The sequence below is a fragment of the Anomaloglossus baeobatrachus genome, chromosome 6, assembly GCF_048569485.1.
Source record: "Anomaloglossus baeobatrachus isolate aAnoBae1 chromosome 6, aAnoBae1.hap1, whole genome shotgun sequence".
NCBI classification, from domain to species: Eukaryota; Metazoa; Chordata; class Amphibia; order Anura; family Aromobatidae; genus Anomaloglossus; species Anomaloglossus baeobatrachus.
In genome coordinates, this window is record NC_134358.1 from 379,334,199 (window position 1) to 379,353,310 (window position 19,112).

Sequence of the window (19,112 nt, forward strand, 5' to 3'; positions counted from 1 at the left end):
CAGAGAGGGGTCTCCCATCTACGGAGGCAATCACGAGGGGTTTGTCGAGTGGAGTAACCGGTACCAGGTACTTGTCCACCGTGGCCTGCTGGATGAAATTGCCTGCTGCCCCGGAATCGAGGTACGCCTCTGCCGTGAACCGCGTCTCTCCTGCTGTCACTTGCACAGTCCACGTAACCGGGTCTGAGAGAGTCCCAGCACCTAGGGTGGCCTCTCCTACCAACCTTAGGCTTTGGAGTTTCCCGGCCTCTCTGGACAGGAACGTAGCAGGTGTGTGCCCTCTCCGCAGTAGAAGCAGAGGTCCTTTGCGAGCCGTTCTGCTCGGCGTTGTTCGGACTGCCGCAAACGGTCAATCTGCATGGGCTCATGGACAGAGACACCAGACGACGCTGACTGAAGTACGGCGGGCTTCTGCGGAGGAGATGAATGTCGTATCGGACGTCTCTCACGGGACACCTCTTTGGATCGTTCCTGGAATCTGAGGTCCACGCGGGTGGCTAGTGCGATCAGGGCATCCAGGGTGGAAGGAACATCGCGGCCTGCCAGCTCGTCCTTAATACGACTGGAGAGTCCTTCCCAGAAGGCGGCGGTGAGGGCTTCATTGTTCCACCCCAATTCTGAGGCCAAGGTGCGAAAGCGGACGGCATATTGGCCCACCGTCGAGGTCCCCTGAAGTAGCCTGAGAAGTGATGAGGCGGACGCGGCGGCACGGCCGGGTTCGTCGAAGGTGGTTCTAAACACCTGCAGGAAGTCCTGGATGTTAGTGGTTACAGGGTCCTCCTTTTCCCACAAGGGGTTCATCCAGGCCAGTGCCTCACCCTCTAGATGGGACATCACAAACGCCACCTTGGCTTGGTCGGAGGCAAACAGATGCGGCAGCAGCTTGAAGTGGATGGAACACTGATTCAAGAATCCTCTGCAGGTCTTAGGATCTCCGGCATATCGGGGTGGAGAGGCCAAGCGGAGGTTAGAGGCTTCCGAGGAAGCCGCCACGGGAACCGCAGCTGTGGACTGTGCTGCAGAAGCCTGGCTGTTGCTTGCAGCGTGTTCAGGCGGGTATCCACTGAGGACATAAAGGCCAGCATGCGGGACTGGGTCTCGCGCTGTCGGACGAGTTCCTGCTGCATACCGCCCAGCTGGGCCGCTAGTGCTTCAGCGGGATCCATGGCCTGTTCTTACTGTTAGGACCGGGAGGACGGGTAGGCCCAGGAGGTGGATCCACTGGGCTGAACACCTCACCGAGGGCGAGGTGCCCGGTAGCCGGAGCACTATGGGTAGCAGGACAGTCCGTTCAGAGGAGCGGAGTGAAGAAGTCCCTGGGACCACGGAGTCTCTGAAGGCAGTCCGGGTGACGGAGCTCAGGTTCGGAGGCCGAGATGATGGCAGGCAGAATCCGGAACCAACGGAGCGAGGAGGTGGGTCACCACACGGATCCGGAGACGGTAGGGACTGACGAGACGGCGGACAGTCACCGTTTGTGGTTCAGGAATCGTCAGGACCGGTTGGCGAGGCAGGAACGACTCTACAAGAGAGATATGTGAGTACGAGGCAAAACACAGGAAGACCTGACTCCTAGCTTAGGAAACACGAAGAACAGGCCCCGCCCACTTGGAAAGGAACCCCCTATATACCCTGCACCTGAATCTTCAATATCCTGTTGGAGGACGCTGGCCCTTTAAGAGAGGGTCAATGATCGCGCGCGCGCCCTAATGCGCATGCGCGAGGCCCGGGTGCCAGAAGCCAGAGCAGGGAGCGGTGCACAGGAGGCAGATGCGTTCAGCATCGCAGATGGGTGCCGGGACCAAGGATCGGGTTGCCTGGAGGACGCAGGTGAGTATACATGGAGGCCGTGGAGCGGGGGACGTCTTGCAAAGGAGCCGGGGAGCGTGGCCGGGGAGTCGGGGAGCGTGGAAGGGGAGCCGGTGAGCATGGCAGGGGGGCCGGTGAGCGTGACAGGACCGCACAAACAAAAATGCATCCAAAACACATGTAAAATGCATGCAAAATGCATCCAAAATACATGCGTTTTGGATGCATTATTTTTGTCAACACGCAGCGTCAAGTCTGCCAGAGGGTGCATTTATTTCTGCACTGGCCAGGACACAACATGCGCATGAGCCATAACAGTAGATTTTGGCTTCGCTCACACTTTGTGGCCACATTGTGGGTTTTTGTGCAAATTGCACGTTTTTGCCTAAAACATTGCGGCACGATGGCAAAAATAATGCACATTAGCTGTAATGTGTAGGTGCTATCTTCAGATCGTCAAAAAGATTATTAATTAGACTGAGATCAAGACAAATTGGTGGCCAGTTTAAGGCCGCAGTCACATGTTGTGACAACATTGCAATTGTAATTTTCAAAAATCGCAGCTCATACATTGCAGTTCTACTGCGACTGTGGCAAAAACACTGTAACATAGCCTAATCCCTTCTTGCTTGGGCCATTTTTTGCTTTTGCATTCTTGTTTTTCTTGTACTTTCTATAACCATATTTTTTTTCCATAGAAAAGTTGTAGTTTTGAATAACACCATTCACTTACCATACAAGTACCAAAAAGAAAGAAAATAATTCTTAATAGGATGAAATGGTGGGAAAAAATGAAGTTCTCCAATTGCTTTTAGAGTTTTGATTTTATGGCAGTCATTGTGCAGTAAAAATGACCTGCTAGCTTATTCTCTAGGTCAATAGGATCACGGTGATACTAAATGTATTTGTTGTTTTCATATATTTTACTGATTGCAAATAATTCTGAACCTTATATATGTCTGTCATTGTGTAAGATGCCTGTATACCACTTCTGTAGTGTAGAGGGGCTGGTTCGAGTGACGTCACCCACATCAAACAACGTTGGGCCTGGTTATCTCAGTTGGGATGCATGCCATCCACTTGGAGCTATGCCTTCTGACGTATCGAGGTGACTTGCTTCTTATTCTTAGGAGTTATGGTGAAGACTCCAGGCATACTCTGTGTACCCTGCTTTTTTTTCCTGATGAATCCTTAATTTTTCTTGGGGGAAATGTGGTAAGACAAGGTAAATAACATGAAAACAAGGAAAAAAAGAGAAGTACAGATACAAGCACCGGAACTCTAATGAATGAGATGTGCTACTCCTGTATATTCAAAGTGATAAATATTTTATTAAACACAGTGCAAATATAAAACCATTAAAACACAAAACACAATTCACCTTTACAATAAATGGGGGATCCTCCCACATTCCCTATACAATATCACAAGGGAGCTGACTAGACGTAAGATCCATACAGGGTAATCAGTACCATTACTATTACACCCGAGGAAGCCACAAGTTTGGTGTAAGATGTGGGATTTTTAACCTCCTCACTCCTGACTGCTTATGCTCTTAGGGTTATTTCTTTGGTCATTTGACACAACCATTATGGTAGATATCACTGGTTATATGCTGTGTTTCTCATACTCTGTGCAATTTTGTACGGATTACCCTGTATGGATCTTACATCTATAGTCAGCTCCCTTGTGATGTTGTATAGGGAATGTGGGAGGATCCCCTATTTATTGTAAAGGTGAATTGTGTTTTGTGTTTTAATGGTTTTATATTTGCACTGTGTTTAATAAAATTTTTATCACTTTGGATATACAAGAGTAGCACATCTCATTCAGTAGCGTTCCGGTGCTTGTATGTGTACTTCTTTTTATTCCTTGTTCTCATGATTTTTGGTTCACTGCACGGATACTCTATTTATTAGTATTATTATTATAGGTGGTGCCTGTCCAATTCTGTTTGTCTAAGGGGACTGGTTGATTTACACCTTATGTCCACTGTGGACTGCTCCTTGGTGAGGATTTTGATGTATGGGATTGTATACACAGGTGTTTTTATGGGGGGGTGTCTATGTTTGTATATAGTTTAGTATAGCTTGCATGTTTAGGTATGTGTAGGGTGTCTCAGAAATAGTCACATTTGAGAGACAGCGACTGAGTTACCTCCGCAGTTAGACAGAGACATCCCTCCTTTAGCTTCTTTATAGGGATATATTGGCGTATCTAATTACGCTTTTTTAGATAGATAAACAGAGAAATAGCAGTAAAAATATCCATCAGATAAACAATGAGTGCAGAGTCAGTCCTGGACCCTCTAGCATACATGTCAAACTCTGGCCAGTGAGCCAAATCTGGCCCACAGTGTGATTACATTTGGCCCACAAAGACATGGCTTGCTTGTACACATGACCGGCCCATGGCTATGACTGCCAGACGTCAGGGGATGCCGTAGAGAGACAGCAAGTCTGTTCATTTGCTGTCTCCTCTCCAATAACAGCATGCTTAACGGCAGCACCGGGTGCCAGGCTTCTGTGCTGGGCACTGCAGGGAGACAGCAGGGTAGTTACACTTGCTGCCTCCACTCCATCCATGGAACTTTTTGGCTATGTGTCCACGGTAGAATGTACCTGCAGACTTTTCTGCCTGAAAATCCGCGACTTTCGCGGCAAATCCGCACCCGCGGATTTGCCGCGGATTTTGATGCGGATTTTTTTTTTTTTCCCCATTCTATACCCAAAATCCGCACCAAATCTGCAACAAACAATTGACATGCTGCAGATTTTTCCGGATCAAAATCCGCGGCAAATCCGCAGCGGAAAAATCCGCAGCATGGACACAGCATTTCCAAAATGCCATTGAAATGGCTTGGAAGTGCCGCTGCTGCAGATTTTCGGGAAATCCGCGGCAAATCCACGGCAAATCCGCGGCAAAATCCGCGGTAAATCCGCAGCGTGGGCACATAGCCTTAGTGTCTGCTCCGGCTGCTTCAGTGGAAGGCGCCATAGGGTGGCAGCAAGTTAGTTGCAATATTTCTCCCACTCTGTTTAGGGTGCATTTTTTTTTCTACCCCAACTGTCATGCGATCACACTGCCCAACAGAGAGGTATGTGCGGACAGGGAAAATATCCTTCGCTCTGCCTGGCGGCCTTGCAGCAGATTCAGCTTGCTTTGCCTGTGATGGGGCATGAGTCACAGAGGTCGGCTGTCCTAGTCACAAAGACAAGAGGGAGCAGCTAAGTACCACTACACAGCTCACGTGTCACTGTGTGTAAGGTCACACATCAGGGACACTGTGGATCTCAAGGGGAGAAGCAGAGAAATGTGAGGGGGCTAGATAACCCTTAAAGTTTTATATTTATACAAAATGTATGCGCCTCTGTTACTAGCAATGGGGAGAGGGATGGTGGAGGTGAAAATAGTTACTGCATATATTTATGCATATATGAATATATTCTTGGACTTGAGGGGCATTATTATACTACAAGGGGTGTGCTATGTATGACTCACATTCATTCACAGGAGTATAATCTCATATATCCATTGTTGTAAAATGGCGCCCTTGAAGTATAATCACAAATGGCCTTTGAAGTCCCCTTGAGTGTTAATAAGCACCCCTTGTAACAAAATGACGCCCTCCCCCTCACTTTAGAGGAGTTGCTGCAGTTTATTAGAAGAAAATAAACCAAGCTGTATTCATTTATAGGGGCACATTTATAAAAATATCTCAAGACAAAAACATTTTTTTTAACACACCCAATTGTGGAACTTATTTTATTCTAAGATACAGTGGAACCTTGTTTAACGAGAACAATCCGTTCTAGGACTGTGCTTGTTAACCAAGTTACTCGTTCAGCAAAGCAAGATTTCCCATAGGAAATCACTGCAATGCAGACAATTCGTTCCACAACTTGTTGAATGTCCCACCCTGGTCCCCTATTGTGCCATTCCACACACGTACAAACACACACAAACACGTACAAACACACACAAACTCACACAAACACACAAGCACGTACACGCACATATTATGCTCACCTTACCTTCCGTTCCATCGCCGGTCTCCTGGGACTTGCTGTTCGCTAGTACGGGCTGTGTATCGGGTTACCATCATGGCGAGGGAGGAACTTCCACTGCCAGAGCGCTGACGTCAAAGGCAGGAGCCGCTTGCCTCTGATTGGTCAGCGCACTGCCTTTGAGTAGCGGTGACAGCGGAAGTTCCTGCTTCGTCGCTATGGTTGCCGATGCACAGCCTATACCGGCGAGCTACAGGACCCAAGAGACCAGCGATGGAACTGAAGGTACACATATTATGCTCACCTTACCTTCCGTTCCATCGCCGGCCTCCGGGATCTTTTAGTTCGCCACGAGGATTCCTACCTTGTCACGATGTATCGGGGAACTACAAGAACCACGAGGCCAGCGGTAGAACGGAAGGTAAGGTGAGCATAATACTTTATGTGTGTGCGTGTGTGTGTTTGTGTGTGCTTGTGTGTGTTTGTGCGTACTGCAAGTGTGGGTTAGAGCGCGGTGGGTGTACGGAACCGGAAGTGTGCGCGGTGAGGATTTTGCTCGTGCAGCAAAGCTTTCTCGTAAACCAAGTTACAAATTTACAGAAAGCTTTGCTTGTTAAGCGAAATTTTTGTTAACTGGGTTACTCGTTAAGCGAGGTTCCACTGTATATTAATTAAAATGTACTTTATTCATGGGAAATCACTTCTCAGTTTGCTTTCATATGAAAAGGTTCATCGATATGTTTGATGTAATTTCCTCGATTGTATACTATAGTTGTGTGGCAATATCCCTTTAATTGAGATAACCTACTGTGCATAGCAGAAAACCTACAAGTCCTTTTGTTGACAAATATAGTAGTGCTTAATATTTAAGACATGGCTGGTTGACAAACTTGTGGTAACATTTTGTATATACAGTACCTTATTTAGATAAAATTGTAAGTGTACGTCAGACATATTTTCTATAATGCATTCATATTCTATACAGATATGGGCTAACATGAGTAGGAAAGATATTCCAAGATCATATTTCCATGACTTGAAGAAAACTACACACAATCTGATTTTTCTGGAGCTACATACATGACTGTGCTGGTACATCGTAAAAAAAACTAATAACTTTTATTTTTGTAATGTTGATAATACAATCATTTTAATTGCTATAAATGTCACTGGGAAATCTACAGATACACTTGAAACCAGAGGCTTACATACACTATCTAATAAGACACATTTTCTCACTGACATGAAATCAGACTAAACCTTTCCCATTTAAGTCAATTAGGAACCAAGCTTATTTATATTTTCCAAATGCCAGAATAATTAGAGAGAGAGAAAGTTTAAAACATTTTATTTAATTTCTGATAAGTCAAAAGTTTACATGCACTAAGAGTGCTATGGCTTTAAACAATATAGGACAGCCCATATGATAATGTCATGTCTTTGGAAGCTTCTCTTAGGTTTATTGGCAACATCTAAGTTAATTAGGTACACACCTGTGGATGTATTTTAATGCACATCTGAAACACACTGCTTCTTTGTGTAGTATCATGAGAAAGTCAAAAGAAATCAGCCAAGATCTCAGGAAGAGAATTGTGGACCTGCACTAGTTCATCCTTGGGTGCAATTTCCAGATAATTGAAGGTGCCTTGTTCATTTGTACAAACAATTATATGAAACTACACAAAAGATGGGAATGTCCAGCCATCCACTCAGGAAGGAGACTGGTTCTGTGTACCAGAGATGAATGGGCTTTGGTCAGGCATGTGCATATCAACCCAAGAACAAAACTAAAAAAACTTGTGGAGATGCTGACGGAAGCTGGTAAGATTGTGTCGTTATCCACTGTGAAACTAGTACTGTGTCAACATGAGCTGAAAGGCCACTCTGCCAGGAAGAAGTCATTACTCCAATAGAAACGTAAAAGAAGCCAGATTAATGTTTGCAAATGCACACAGAAGCAAAGACCTTAAATTTTGGAGACATGTCCTGTGGTGTGACGAAACTAAAATTGAAATGTTTGGCCATAATGACCATCATTACAATTGGAGGAAAAAGGGATAAGCTTTGAGGAACACCATCTTAACTGTGAAACAGAGGGACGGCAGCATCATGTTGTGGGGTTGAATTGCTCCAGGAGGGACTGGTGCACTTTACAAAATAGATGGCATCATGAGGAAAGAAAATTATGTGGCAATACTGAAGCAATATCTCAAGACATCAGCCAGAAACTTAAAGCTTGGGTGGAAATAGGTCTTCCAAATGGACAATAACCCAAAGCGTACTGCCAAACTGATTACAAAGTGGCTTAAGGATAACAAAGTCAATGTTTTGGAGTGGCCATCACAAAACCCTGATCTCAATCCTATTGAAAATGTATGGGAAAAGCTGAAAAGGCCGGTGCGAGCAAGGCGACCTACAAACATGGCTCAGTTACACCAGTACTGTCAGGAGGAATGGGCCCAAATTCCACCAACTATTGTGAGAAGCTTGAGGAAGGATATCCAAAATGTTTGACCCAAGTTATACAGTGTAAGGGCAATGCTGCCAAATAGTAATGAAATGTATGTAAACTTTATTACTTTACAGAAAGTAATAAAAATGCCTTAAAACATTCACATATTATTCTAGTATTTGGCAAACATAAATAATTGTGGTTCCTAATGGACCTAAAACTGGAAAGGTTTATTCTGATTTCAAGTCAGATAGTTAGAAAAACATGCAGATGTGTCTTTTTAGATAGTGAATCTAAACTTCTGGTTTCAACTATATGTATTGCCTTGTTAATGTAACCAAAATGCAATTCTCTTGGTGCTTTTCACAAAACATTGAGCTGCAGCTTTTCTAAGCTTTGCAGATTTGATTTGTGAGTGAAAAGAAAACTCAATTTGAAGTAAAGTAGCTGTTTTGTGTGCTGGGTCAGTGTACCTGAGCCAAAAGCTTAGAATGACTATGCCAAAGAGCAGTGTCAGGGGAAAACGTACAATATTGTTGATCTTTTCTTACAAAAACATATTTGAGTTTCTCATTGCTATGGGGGTGGTAAGCAGAAAGGAGCCATTACTGCAACTCAATTGCTAGATCCTTTGCCAAATGAAAAGGCAATCCAGAGCCACATTTCAGCTTGCGGTTGTATTCAATAACTTGCATTAATATTGAGTGCTCTGGACAGTGTTACCACATTTAGCATCTATAAGAAAACCTTACTTTTAATGTCATGTGCTCTTAATATGGAGAACTTTGTTTTGCACAATTTGCTATAGAATAATCTCATGTTTAGAGATAATATACCAGGAAATTAAAATATTTAAATACCTGAAGATCTAATTACATATACACATATAATTACAAAAAATCAACATAGTTTGTAGCACCTGTTTTTTTTAGTATATAGTAGGAGATACTTGAGTAAGAGCAGATCTAGCATACATTGCAAGGCGGCATGGGGAGCTGGCCAAAATAAAAGTCTATGTGTGACACCCCTAGACTAGTCAGGTCATCACAGGGTACTGCATGCTCTTTATCTCCCAGTGCAGGACTCAACCCCCATGGTTCCGGGTTTCCATCTTGCAGCACTGCCTTCACCAGCATCTACAAATCCTAGTCACACCTCGCACCACACCCTGTTAGGCACACAGGCACACCAGTGGGCTGCTAAGCTGGAATAGGGCCGCCCACCTAGGGGTAAGACAGGGAGGTGGGAGGTGACAAGTTAGTTCAGTGGTAGCCCTCGAACTGTGAGGAGCTCGGAGGAAGCTGGAAGTTGGAGCTCCCAGGGGAGAAGCAGATTAGGTCGCAGACGGTGGTCTGGACCCGGAGGAGTCGGAGACCCGGTCGCGGGAGATTGGGACTAGGTGCTTGGCTAGTCTTGGAGGATAGCCAGCAGCCGCAGTTCAATAGCCGGGCTGGGACCGAAAGCACGTCGAGGTACGTGGACTCTAGGTTGGGGAGAAGCTTCAAGCAACCCGGCAATTAACCTGCGGAGGACAGGGCCTATATGGACTGTTTCCATGAAGCTCAGAGATCGGAGGCACTAGCGTAACAAGGGGGATAGGGCTTTCCCAGCAAAGCAGCCCACTGAGATCCCAAGTGTGAGCTTCTGAGAGCAAGCTCCTCTGCTACTCTTAGCAGGGAGAGAGGCCCGGAAAGCTCCAAGATGAAAGGCCAACCAAACACTCTAAAATCTGTGTCAGGAGGCAAGCCACAGACCACCAGGCAGTGCTGCAGGGGACGGGACACGGACAAGCTCCCCAAGAGGGCAGCGGCACCCAGAGACTTGGTTTAGCACGTTGTCAGCATCTGCTTTCCTTCTGAGTGAGTACCTGATTAACCCCTGCAACCAGCGAGCCTGCGCTCCCCCTGCACTCCATCCCACCATCCAGGGTCCCGGGACCTTTCCCTACCCGTGGAGGGTAACGTCATCCAGCTGCCACACTCCATCACCCCGGGTACTCCCAACGGCAGCGGCGGTACTCCCTATTACCACACACCACGGGTGGCGTCACAAACTATCTAACTACCCTGTAAATAACCCCCATCACGTTTCGGCGGGACCCCAAGCCCCCAGGTCCGAAGACCCTCGAGTCACGAGTAGTGACACCCGGATCCAAGGGGTCCGACCGCTTCTGGGGCGGGACTCGTCCGAGACATATGCAATAGTAAAAGCATCTCTACAGGAAGTGTCCTTCCTGATCACTTAGGCTACTTTCACACATCAGTTTTTTGCCATCAGGTTCAATCCGGAAAAAAACGGGTAAAACGGATCCAGTACCGCATCCGTTTTTTCCCCATAGACTTGCATTGTTACCGGATTGTACCGGATGGCTTTGCGTTGCATCCGTTTTTTTCCGGATGCGGCAAAATTAGTTAATGCGGCGGCCGGAGGCAACGTAGCTTGCAACGTTTTTTTGTCCGGCAAAAAAAACGCATCGCGCCGGATCCGGCGCGATACGGCGTGTTTTACAATAGAAGCCTATGGACGCCGGATCCGGCATAATGCGGTAAAAAACGGATGCGGCCGCCGGATCCGTTTTTCTAAACTGAGCATGCTCCAATGTAATTAACAAAACGGATCCAGCCAAAAAACGGACGAAAAGGATGCAAAAACGGATGCAAACCGTATCCACCGGATCCGTTTTTTAACGGATCCGGCATAACGGATCCGTTAAAAAAACGGATCCGGTGGATACGGTTTTCACTTTTTTTTCAGGATCCGTTGGATCAGGAAAAAAAAGGACTGTGCCTGAATACAGAAAACTGATGTGTGAAAGTAGCCTTATAGAACTGTGCAGCTGCACTGCTCCATCTCTCTTATCTAATCAGGGCAGGAGAGGATGCTGAAGTGATCCCAAATGGCTTTCTCCATGCTGCAGGTCTTGAAAAAGAATAGCACTGACCAGAACTATCTGCGATGTTGGAGACATGTGATCAGTCACATGTCTTCAAGAAACTGAGCGTGTGGGAGGATGTATTAAGAAGACAAATTTCCACCTGCTATTGAACCACTCATATAGTTGATTTAGGATGTATTCAGAGTAGTGTGTGTGTGTCACTATTGTATGAGTGTGTATATGCATGCTGTAGAGCTGTGTGTATATAGCATTGCTGACTGAGTGTATTTATGTATCCAGAGCTGTGTGAGTATATGAATATATGCGGCAAATCTACTGTGCATGCAGAAGTGTTTTGTGGACGTGGTGCGTTAGAAAGTTATTTGTGTACATCTCTATACTGTGAGCCCTTGCGGGCAGGGCCCTCTCTTTTGATGTACCTGTCTGTGCCTAGTATTGTTCATGATTACTGTACTTGTTTTTATTACGGTATGTATACCCTTTTTCAATGTAAAGGGCCATGGAATAAATAGCATAATAATAATAATAATATAGGTGCTGCATGGCTGTGTGTATATTGCACATGCTGCATAGAAACACTAATAGGCGTTTACTGCACTTAGAATATAGAGGTAATAGCTAAGTTAGAGTACAAAACTGAATGGTACTGACTTTGGTGGAGAAAGGTTGAACTAGATCTAGATCTTTTTTTAACCTATGTAGCTATGTAAATACTTTAGTGACGAAATGTATAATTGGTGGAGGAAGGTTGAACTAGACAGACCTAAGTGTTTTCTTCAACCTATGTAACTATGTAACTATGACTCCTCTATCGACCCCCGCAATCTGAGTTGTGTCTTATTGTTATATGCATCCTATAGTAAAAAGAAGCAGTTAAAGGAAATTTGTCAACAGGTTTTTACTACCTCATCTGAGAACAGCATAATATAGGCAAAGCGGCCTTGATTACGATATATCACTTAGGTTACTGGGTGCAGCTGTTTTGACACAATTCAAGATTTGAGATTTTGTACGTAGCAGAGCTCTCGGAGCTGCCCCCGCCCAACACCAGGCTTTCAGTGTACATTTCCATAGACAGAAGCTGCTAATCACAGACGGGGTCAGAGTCAAACTACAGCTCAGACTCACTAATGAGGAAGCTAAGAGGCTAAACCTAACATTGCAGGTAAACAAAAACACACTTTGTGAGAAGAGACGCAGGGCTGAATCTGTTTTAACTCTTACAGAATGCTGTCTTCAGATTACATAGCAGAAACCTGCTGACAGATTACCTTTAGGCTATGTCCGCACTTTGCGTCGAGGTAGTTGCAGTTGTAAACGCATCCTCTGGTAGAAATTACTTTTGCCAAAGTTGCTTTTGGCCACAGAAACGCGATAAAAACGCGTGCGTATTTATCACGTTTTAGCCGCGTTTTTAGCGCTTTTTACATGCTTTTTCATTGCTTAAACTCAGATGCGTTTTGAAAATAAAGACACTGCTAAATAAAGTTTAAACATACAAACACTGTGAAAAAAATATAAAACAAATATACCGTATTTTTCGGACCATAAGACGCACTTTATTTCCCCCAAATGTTGGGGGAAAGTTGGGGGTGCATCTTATGGTCTGACTATAGGGCTGCGGCCGGGAATGAGGGTGCTGCGGTAGACCGGGTCATCGGGGGCACGAGCAGGCAGCAGCAGCACCTGCCGTGACCACGTGGGCCCGCTCATTACATATGCACGCCCATCCTACCGCCCATTGCTCAGCGCAGAAGCGGGCGCTGACAGGTGGGCGGGAGGACGAGCGGGGACGCGCGCATAGTAAAGAGCCGGTCCGCATGATCACTCCTGGCAATTACAGCCTGGAGTGATCATGTGCGGCTGTATTCACTGCTCCCCGCGCATCATCATCAGCGCGGGGTGCAGTGAATCAGTACACTCACCCATCCCCGTGTGTGGAGCCGTCCCCCTGCAGCACGCGATGTCTTCCTGTCTGTGCCGGTCAGCTGATCAGCACAGACAGGAAGACATCGCGATGCTGCAGGGGAACGTCTCCACACACACAGGTCAGCGGCGCAGAGAGGAAGATGATTGGTGCTGGAGGGAGTGAGGAAAAGGTGAGTATAAACGTTTATTTTTTTTCTCTGTGCTATAGGATACAGGCCATATACCAGGATGGTATATGAGCACGATGGGGGTATATGAACAGGATGGGGGGGTATATGAACAGTATGGGGTATATGAACAGGATGGGAGTATATAAACAGGATGGATGGGGGAATATGAGCAGGATGGATGGGGGTATATCAATAGGAATGGGGTATATGAACAGGATGGGGGGAATATGAACAGGATGGGGTATATGAACAGGATGGGGGTATATGAACAGGATGGGGGTATATGAACAGGATGGGGTATATGAACATGATGGGGGTATATGAACAGGATGGGAGTATATGAACAGGATGGGAGTATATGAGCAGGATGGATGGGGGAATATGAGCAGGATGGATGGGGGGTATATCAATAGGATGGGGGTATATGAACAGGATGGGTTATATGAACAGGATGGGAGTATATGAGCAGGATGGGGGAATATGAGCAGGATGCTGGTATATGAGCAGGATAGGGGTATATGAGCAGGATAGGGGTATATGAGCAGGATGGGGGTATATGAGCAGGATGGGGGTTTATAGCAGGATCATATACAAGGCAGGAGGATCATTACCAAGATGGGGTACCTTAGTAGAGAATTTGGGGACATTACCCCCATAACAGTGTCAGCAGCAGATCCTAGCCCTATAACAGTGTGTCATGACCACATTTTTTTATTTTCCTATTTTCCTCCTCTAAAACCAGGGTGCGTCTTATAGTCTGGTGCGTCTTATAGTCCGAAAAATATGGTAATTATTTATATCAAAACGATAAGAGTAATATTTCATATAATTATAGCGGTTTTATACTATTTATGGCTAAAATAACATTAAATTAATATTTTTTATTAATTTAATTGTCGGACTATGTGTGTGTGTAAAGGGACATATCATTCCATTATTTTGATGTCATAAACGCATGATTTCTGCAGCTAAAAAGCAGGTAAAACGCTGGAATTTTGATGTTGCTTGCTTTTTACAACTCCTCATTGACTTCAATGTTAGCAAAACGCAGCCCAATTGGCAAAAACAATTGACATGCTGCTTCTTTGAACGCTGAGGTTTTGCCCAAAATGATGCAAATTAAACGCAGCGTTTTGAACAGCAAAGTGCGCACAAGAAATTCCCATTTCCCATAGACTTTGCTGGAAAATCAAAACGCATGCATTTTGGCATGAAAACGCTGCAGTTCAAAACGCAGCTGAACCGCAGGTAAAAACGCAAAGTGCGGACATAGCCTTAATGTCCTGTCCATTCTGTGCTGTGCTAATCAGTGTCAAAGTGGGACGTCACATATTGGGGACCTATTCAAAAGTTTCCCATAGGGCCCTGGATTTTCTATGGCACTACTGTAGGTCCAATCACTGCTATTAATCCATTTAAATGTTTCTGTCAATTACTGGCAGTGGTATATATATGCCAGGATCCTGGTAAGGACGTCTGTCCTGTTGCTCATCACTCCCTTGGAAGTGACAGATTCCTTTTAATATGAAAACAATCGATACAGTCAATATATTACCAATGTATTTCAATGTAACTATAATCAGCATGACTACCCTCGGAGAGCCCAAGATCACAACATTGCCGTCTTGCAGAAAAAATTACTTTGAATTTATTTCAAATGCACATAAAATCTGATGAATTTGTGAGCTTAGGACTAATAGCAGCTAATTGTACTTACTGTTGCATCCTGTGCGTTCCCACGGGGCACTTCTACTGCCCATAACTTTAGATCTACTGATAAATGGGCTCGGGTCACAAACTGAATTACTGAGGAACTGTCCTGTGGAGCAGAACATATCATATTTAAAGACCTATATTAGCTTACACAATGTTACACAAGACACATGAGAACATCATGACATTTTCCCTTCTATAACAACTCTCACAATCTAAAAAATGTATATCATTACTCCATATATCATAACTCCACATTTGTGGTTTGCTTAAATTGCAGTCGGGGCAGCATTTTCAGTTATGGAATGAATGTCACTATTAGAATAACCAGAAGTATATTCTTACAAAGGGAATGATATGGATTCCTGGGCCCAGTGGCAGTCTGAGAGGTAAAGTGACTGAACAGTCCCCGAGGGTCCATCAGCTGAGGTAGTCTGTCTGCTTTATAGGGGTAATTGGTCTATGACTAGCATGTTACCCTTGCACAAGAAATGTAATACTTCTACAAATTTGATTGAAAGCAACATATTACACTTTGGGGCCGATTCAATAAGACTGGTATTGCGTATGGCAGTCCTAATGAAGAGGCTCGCTGGCGTATAATACACCCAATTCATTAGGTAACACAAAACTTAACCCTAGAACGCGCAACCAATCTTGCAGACAATAGAAAACAAGTAACCTAGCAGGCCTGCGAGGCCCCAGATATGCGTTCTAGGGTTAATGAACTAGGTGCATCTGTTGACCAGTGTCCACTGCTGCTGGGAATGAGCCCCAGTCAGGGACTGGAGTATATTTCTGGAGTTACGCCACTATAATGGTGTAACTTATCATAAACTTGATGAGCGGCTGTAGCCATATTCAGCCCATGTTTAATCCGTACTGGCATAACTGGCCAGGACTGCCATGTAAACACCACGTTTTTACACAACTACACATTTGAGGAAAAATATTCTGACTTGTTAGGCTGTGTGCACATATTGCGTTTTTTATGTGCTTTTTTTCAGTGAACATTTTCCACAAACCTTAAAGGGGTTGTTCAGTCTAGAATGGTAAATCTGCAGTTACTCAATGTGACTGTGACTTATGAATTCTTCCGGCACCATGTGCTGAGAGGATTCCTTGTTTTTTGAGCCAGGAGCGGACTAGTGGGCGATACCTCACTCATTATAAGTGTATGGAGTGGGCATATCTGACCAACAGTACTGCAGGTCAATTTAGAGGGGAGAGGGAGTGAAAGTAGCTGGAAATCTCTGCTGTAAATATAGCTACCAATGCTATAAAATGTAAGCCTTTGTGGTTGAACCCTCCTGTCTTTCTAGAAAAGAAAGAGGAGAACATATGATAATATATTACCTAACATAGCATTGTAGTCATTACCTAATATCCAGAACATTGCACCATACAAAGGGGCTAAAAAAAATTATGGGCAAAGCTTTATAGCAAACATTCTGCAAATCTCTGTGCACTCAAACTTATTATCTCATATCTATAATTAGAATATACGTACATATACTCATACTGAAGAACTGTATTCTTACCTTTTTCAATATCTCCGTATTGAGCAATGTAAGAACATCAATATTTTGGGTTTCCTCCTTTGCTAATGTTGTGAAATTACATTCCACCGCTAAACATGGCCAATTTGACTTGTCACAATCCTGTAAGACATTAAAGTATATTTTTTAATAAGGATGAGGATATACTGTAAACACACAAGACATTTAGGTAGGAGATGTAAGTAGGAAATTAATACTGTATTTTTCAGACTATAATACCCACTTTTTCCTCAAAAAAGTTTGGGAGGATAGTGCGGATGCATCCTATAGTCCAGATGTAGTGTACCTGGCTGGGTCACAGGAGGCAGTAGAAGGGTCACCTGCAGGAACCTGGAGACTGAAGAAATCACATGCGCCCACTATTTAAGGAATAACCATAGATCCCCACACCCATAACCCCATCAACCTATCAGCAATGAAGCTGGCATGGAGAGGTGGATGGATTATGGGTGTGGGCAGCAGTAAATATTCATTTTGGATTATCAGGAGGCAGGAGCAGGGTGTCGGCAGAGTTAGGTGAGCATCGCAGTTGTGCAAATTGTTTTCAGCAGCCAGCACGCCCCACAGTATCAGCCCTGCGCTCAAATTAAGTGGGTGGTCTACCGTCCAGATCATGAGCTGCAGTGATGTAATAAAAAAGCAGTGCTAGAGCAGCACAGAACAGCACAGTGTGCAGTCCCCCTGACTCTACCTTTTCATTAGATCACTGCATCTCATGATCTGGACAGGAGACCACCCACATCCTCCTGTTTACCACAGCGGCAGGGCCAGGGGGAAATCATTAACATGAGCACACAGAGAAGCTATTAAGAGGCAAGGGTTAAGTACTAGTCTTGCGCGAGTAGTTGACTATTCGTACTCGCTATGCTCTCAGTGAGTACTGTCCACTACTCGCATATCCGTTACACAATGTAATTCAATGGGAAATACCTGCCAAGTAGCGAGTTACCTGAAAACTGTACTATTTGCTACTTGCACAAAAAGTATGGCTTTCGGATTACTCGCTACTTAGTGAGTATTTCCCATTGACTTACATTGTGCCTGCTACTCGTAACGAATATGCAAATAGCGGACAGTACTCGCTAACAGCATAGCAAGTACGAATAGTCAACTACTCGCTCAACACTATTAAGTACTAATAAAAGAAAGAGTACCAAAAATAAAACCTCTGTACCACTCCTGTAGTGAACTATAACTCCCAGCATGCCATAGGATCTGTAGGACATACTGGGTGTTATAGTTCTCCTCAAAGGCAAAAGGATAATGGTCAAGCTTTTTACATGAATGGCACCCATAAGATCTTAAAGGGAACCTGTCTCCTGATTCAGGCTGCCCGGATCCACAGGCAATATGTATCAGGTACTGATTGTATCTATGACTTCAGCAACATATGTTTTGCCCTGAAACGCTGCTTTAGAGAAAAACATATGATACTTTAAAAGCCATCAGGACCGAGCCGCACTGAAGACTAGTAGCCACATTTTTTGCATCAAACATTTTTATTTTCCACCTTTAAAACCTATGTACTTCTTATGGTCCGGTGCATCTTATATTCCGAAAAATACGGTACTTGTGATTTATGAGACCCTGGCATTACCAGCGTTTAGCTTGGGTTATATTTAGATACGTAGTTTGTTTACTTTTCTCTTTATCCACTAATCTGTCTTTCTGTCATGTGCTAGTGAGTAGCGCTGTACCATTTCTTCAGTATACAGGCCATTTTAACAGGATGTTTTGATAATACTGTATATGACATTTCATTTCAATCAGATGCATTAGAAAAACTAGTACCGGAGAAGAATGGTGGCTGTCACAGCAGGCAGGTTGGTAGCAACCTGAAAAGGTTAGCATGCATTTTTAGATTATCCTGAAATTTCACCTGAAAGCTAAATATCCCACTATTTGTGAGTCGTGTGTATGACAATAACACCAATATTGGACTAAAATCATACAAAATTGCTCCCTCGATTGTGTGTTTAAAGCAAGTCAGTTTTAACATCTGGGAAAACCACATAGCTCGTGCCCTTTGCTATAGGGCATGCGTACAATGGTAAAGCTGCGGTTTCCAATTGCAAACACAACATCTCACACTATGCCTTTTTAATATAGCCTCAACTACTACCATCAGAAGTATTTTGACAAGTGGATAACTGATTTTGTAAAAATATACAAATTTTACTTTTTAAAATCTCAGAAAGAAGTAGGAACAGGAAGAACAACATTTTAAAACTACAGCTGAGAATAGCTCGCAGGCCTGACACATTTTATTATTACAAACTACTCATCAGAGTGAAGAACAATTTCTCCACTGTGTCTATCCAGTGCAATCTAAATATTACTTGTTAATAATGGCAAATAACCATATGAAACAGTCTGGAAGGGTAACATATGAGCTCTCAAGCTAACTTAAACATTAATTGTCTTATGAAGTTACATAAATGTTGACTTTTTATAATGTTAATTATACACATTTAAAAAGTTGAACCAGAAAAATGTAACTTTCACATTACTTTGTTATTCCATTGCTCTAACTTTGGTGAAACACTTAATAGATCCATTCCTCACTGCTCTTAACAA

At 44.1% G+C, this 19,112-nt stretch overlaps 1 protein-coding gene across 1 annotated transcript in view; it reads right to left on the reverse strand.

The window, feature by feature from the left end:
- Positions 1-19,112, reverse strand: part of ITGA9 (integrin subunit alpha 9) — a 644,853-nt gene that overhangs the window by 53,351 nt on the left and 572,390 nt on the right. Inside the window, exons 25-26 of the mRNA XM_075316572.1 lie at positions 16,518-16,637; positions 14,981-15,082 (exon numbers count right to left, since the gene is read on the reverse strand). Coding sequence (XP_075172687.1) covers positions 14,981-15,082; positions 16,518-16,637 — 222 coding nt within the window. The remainder of the gene's footprint in view (positions 1-14,980; positions 15,083-16,517; positions 16,638-19,112) is intronic.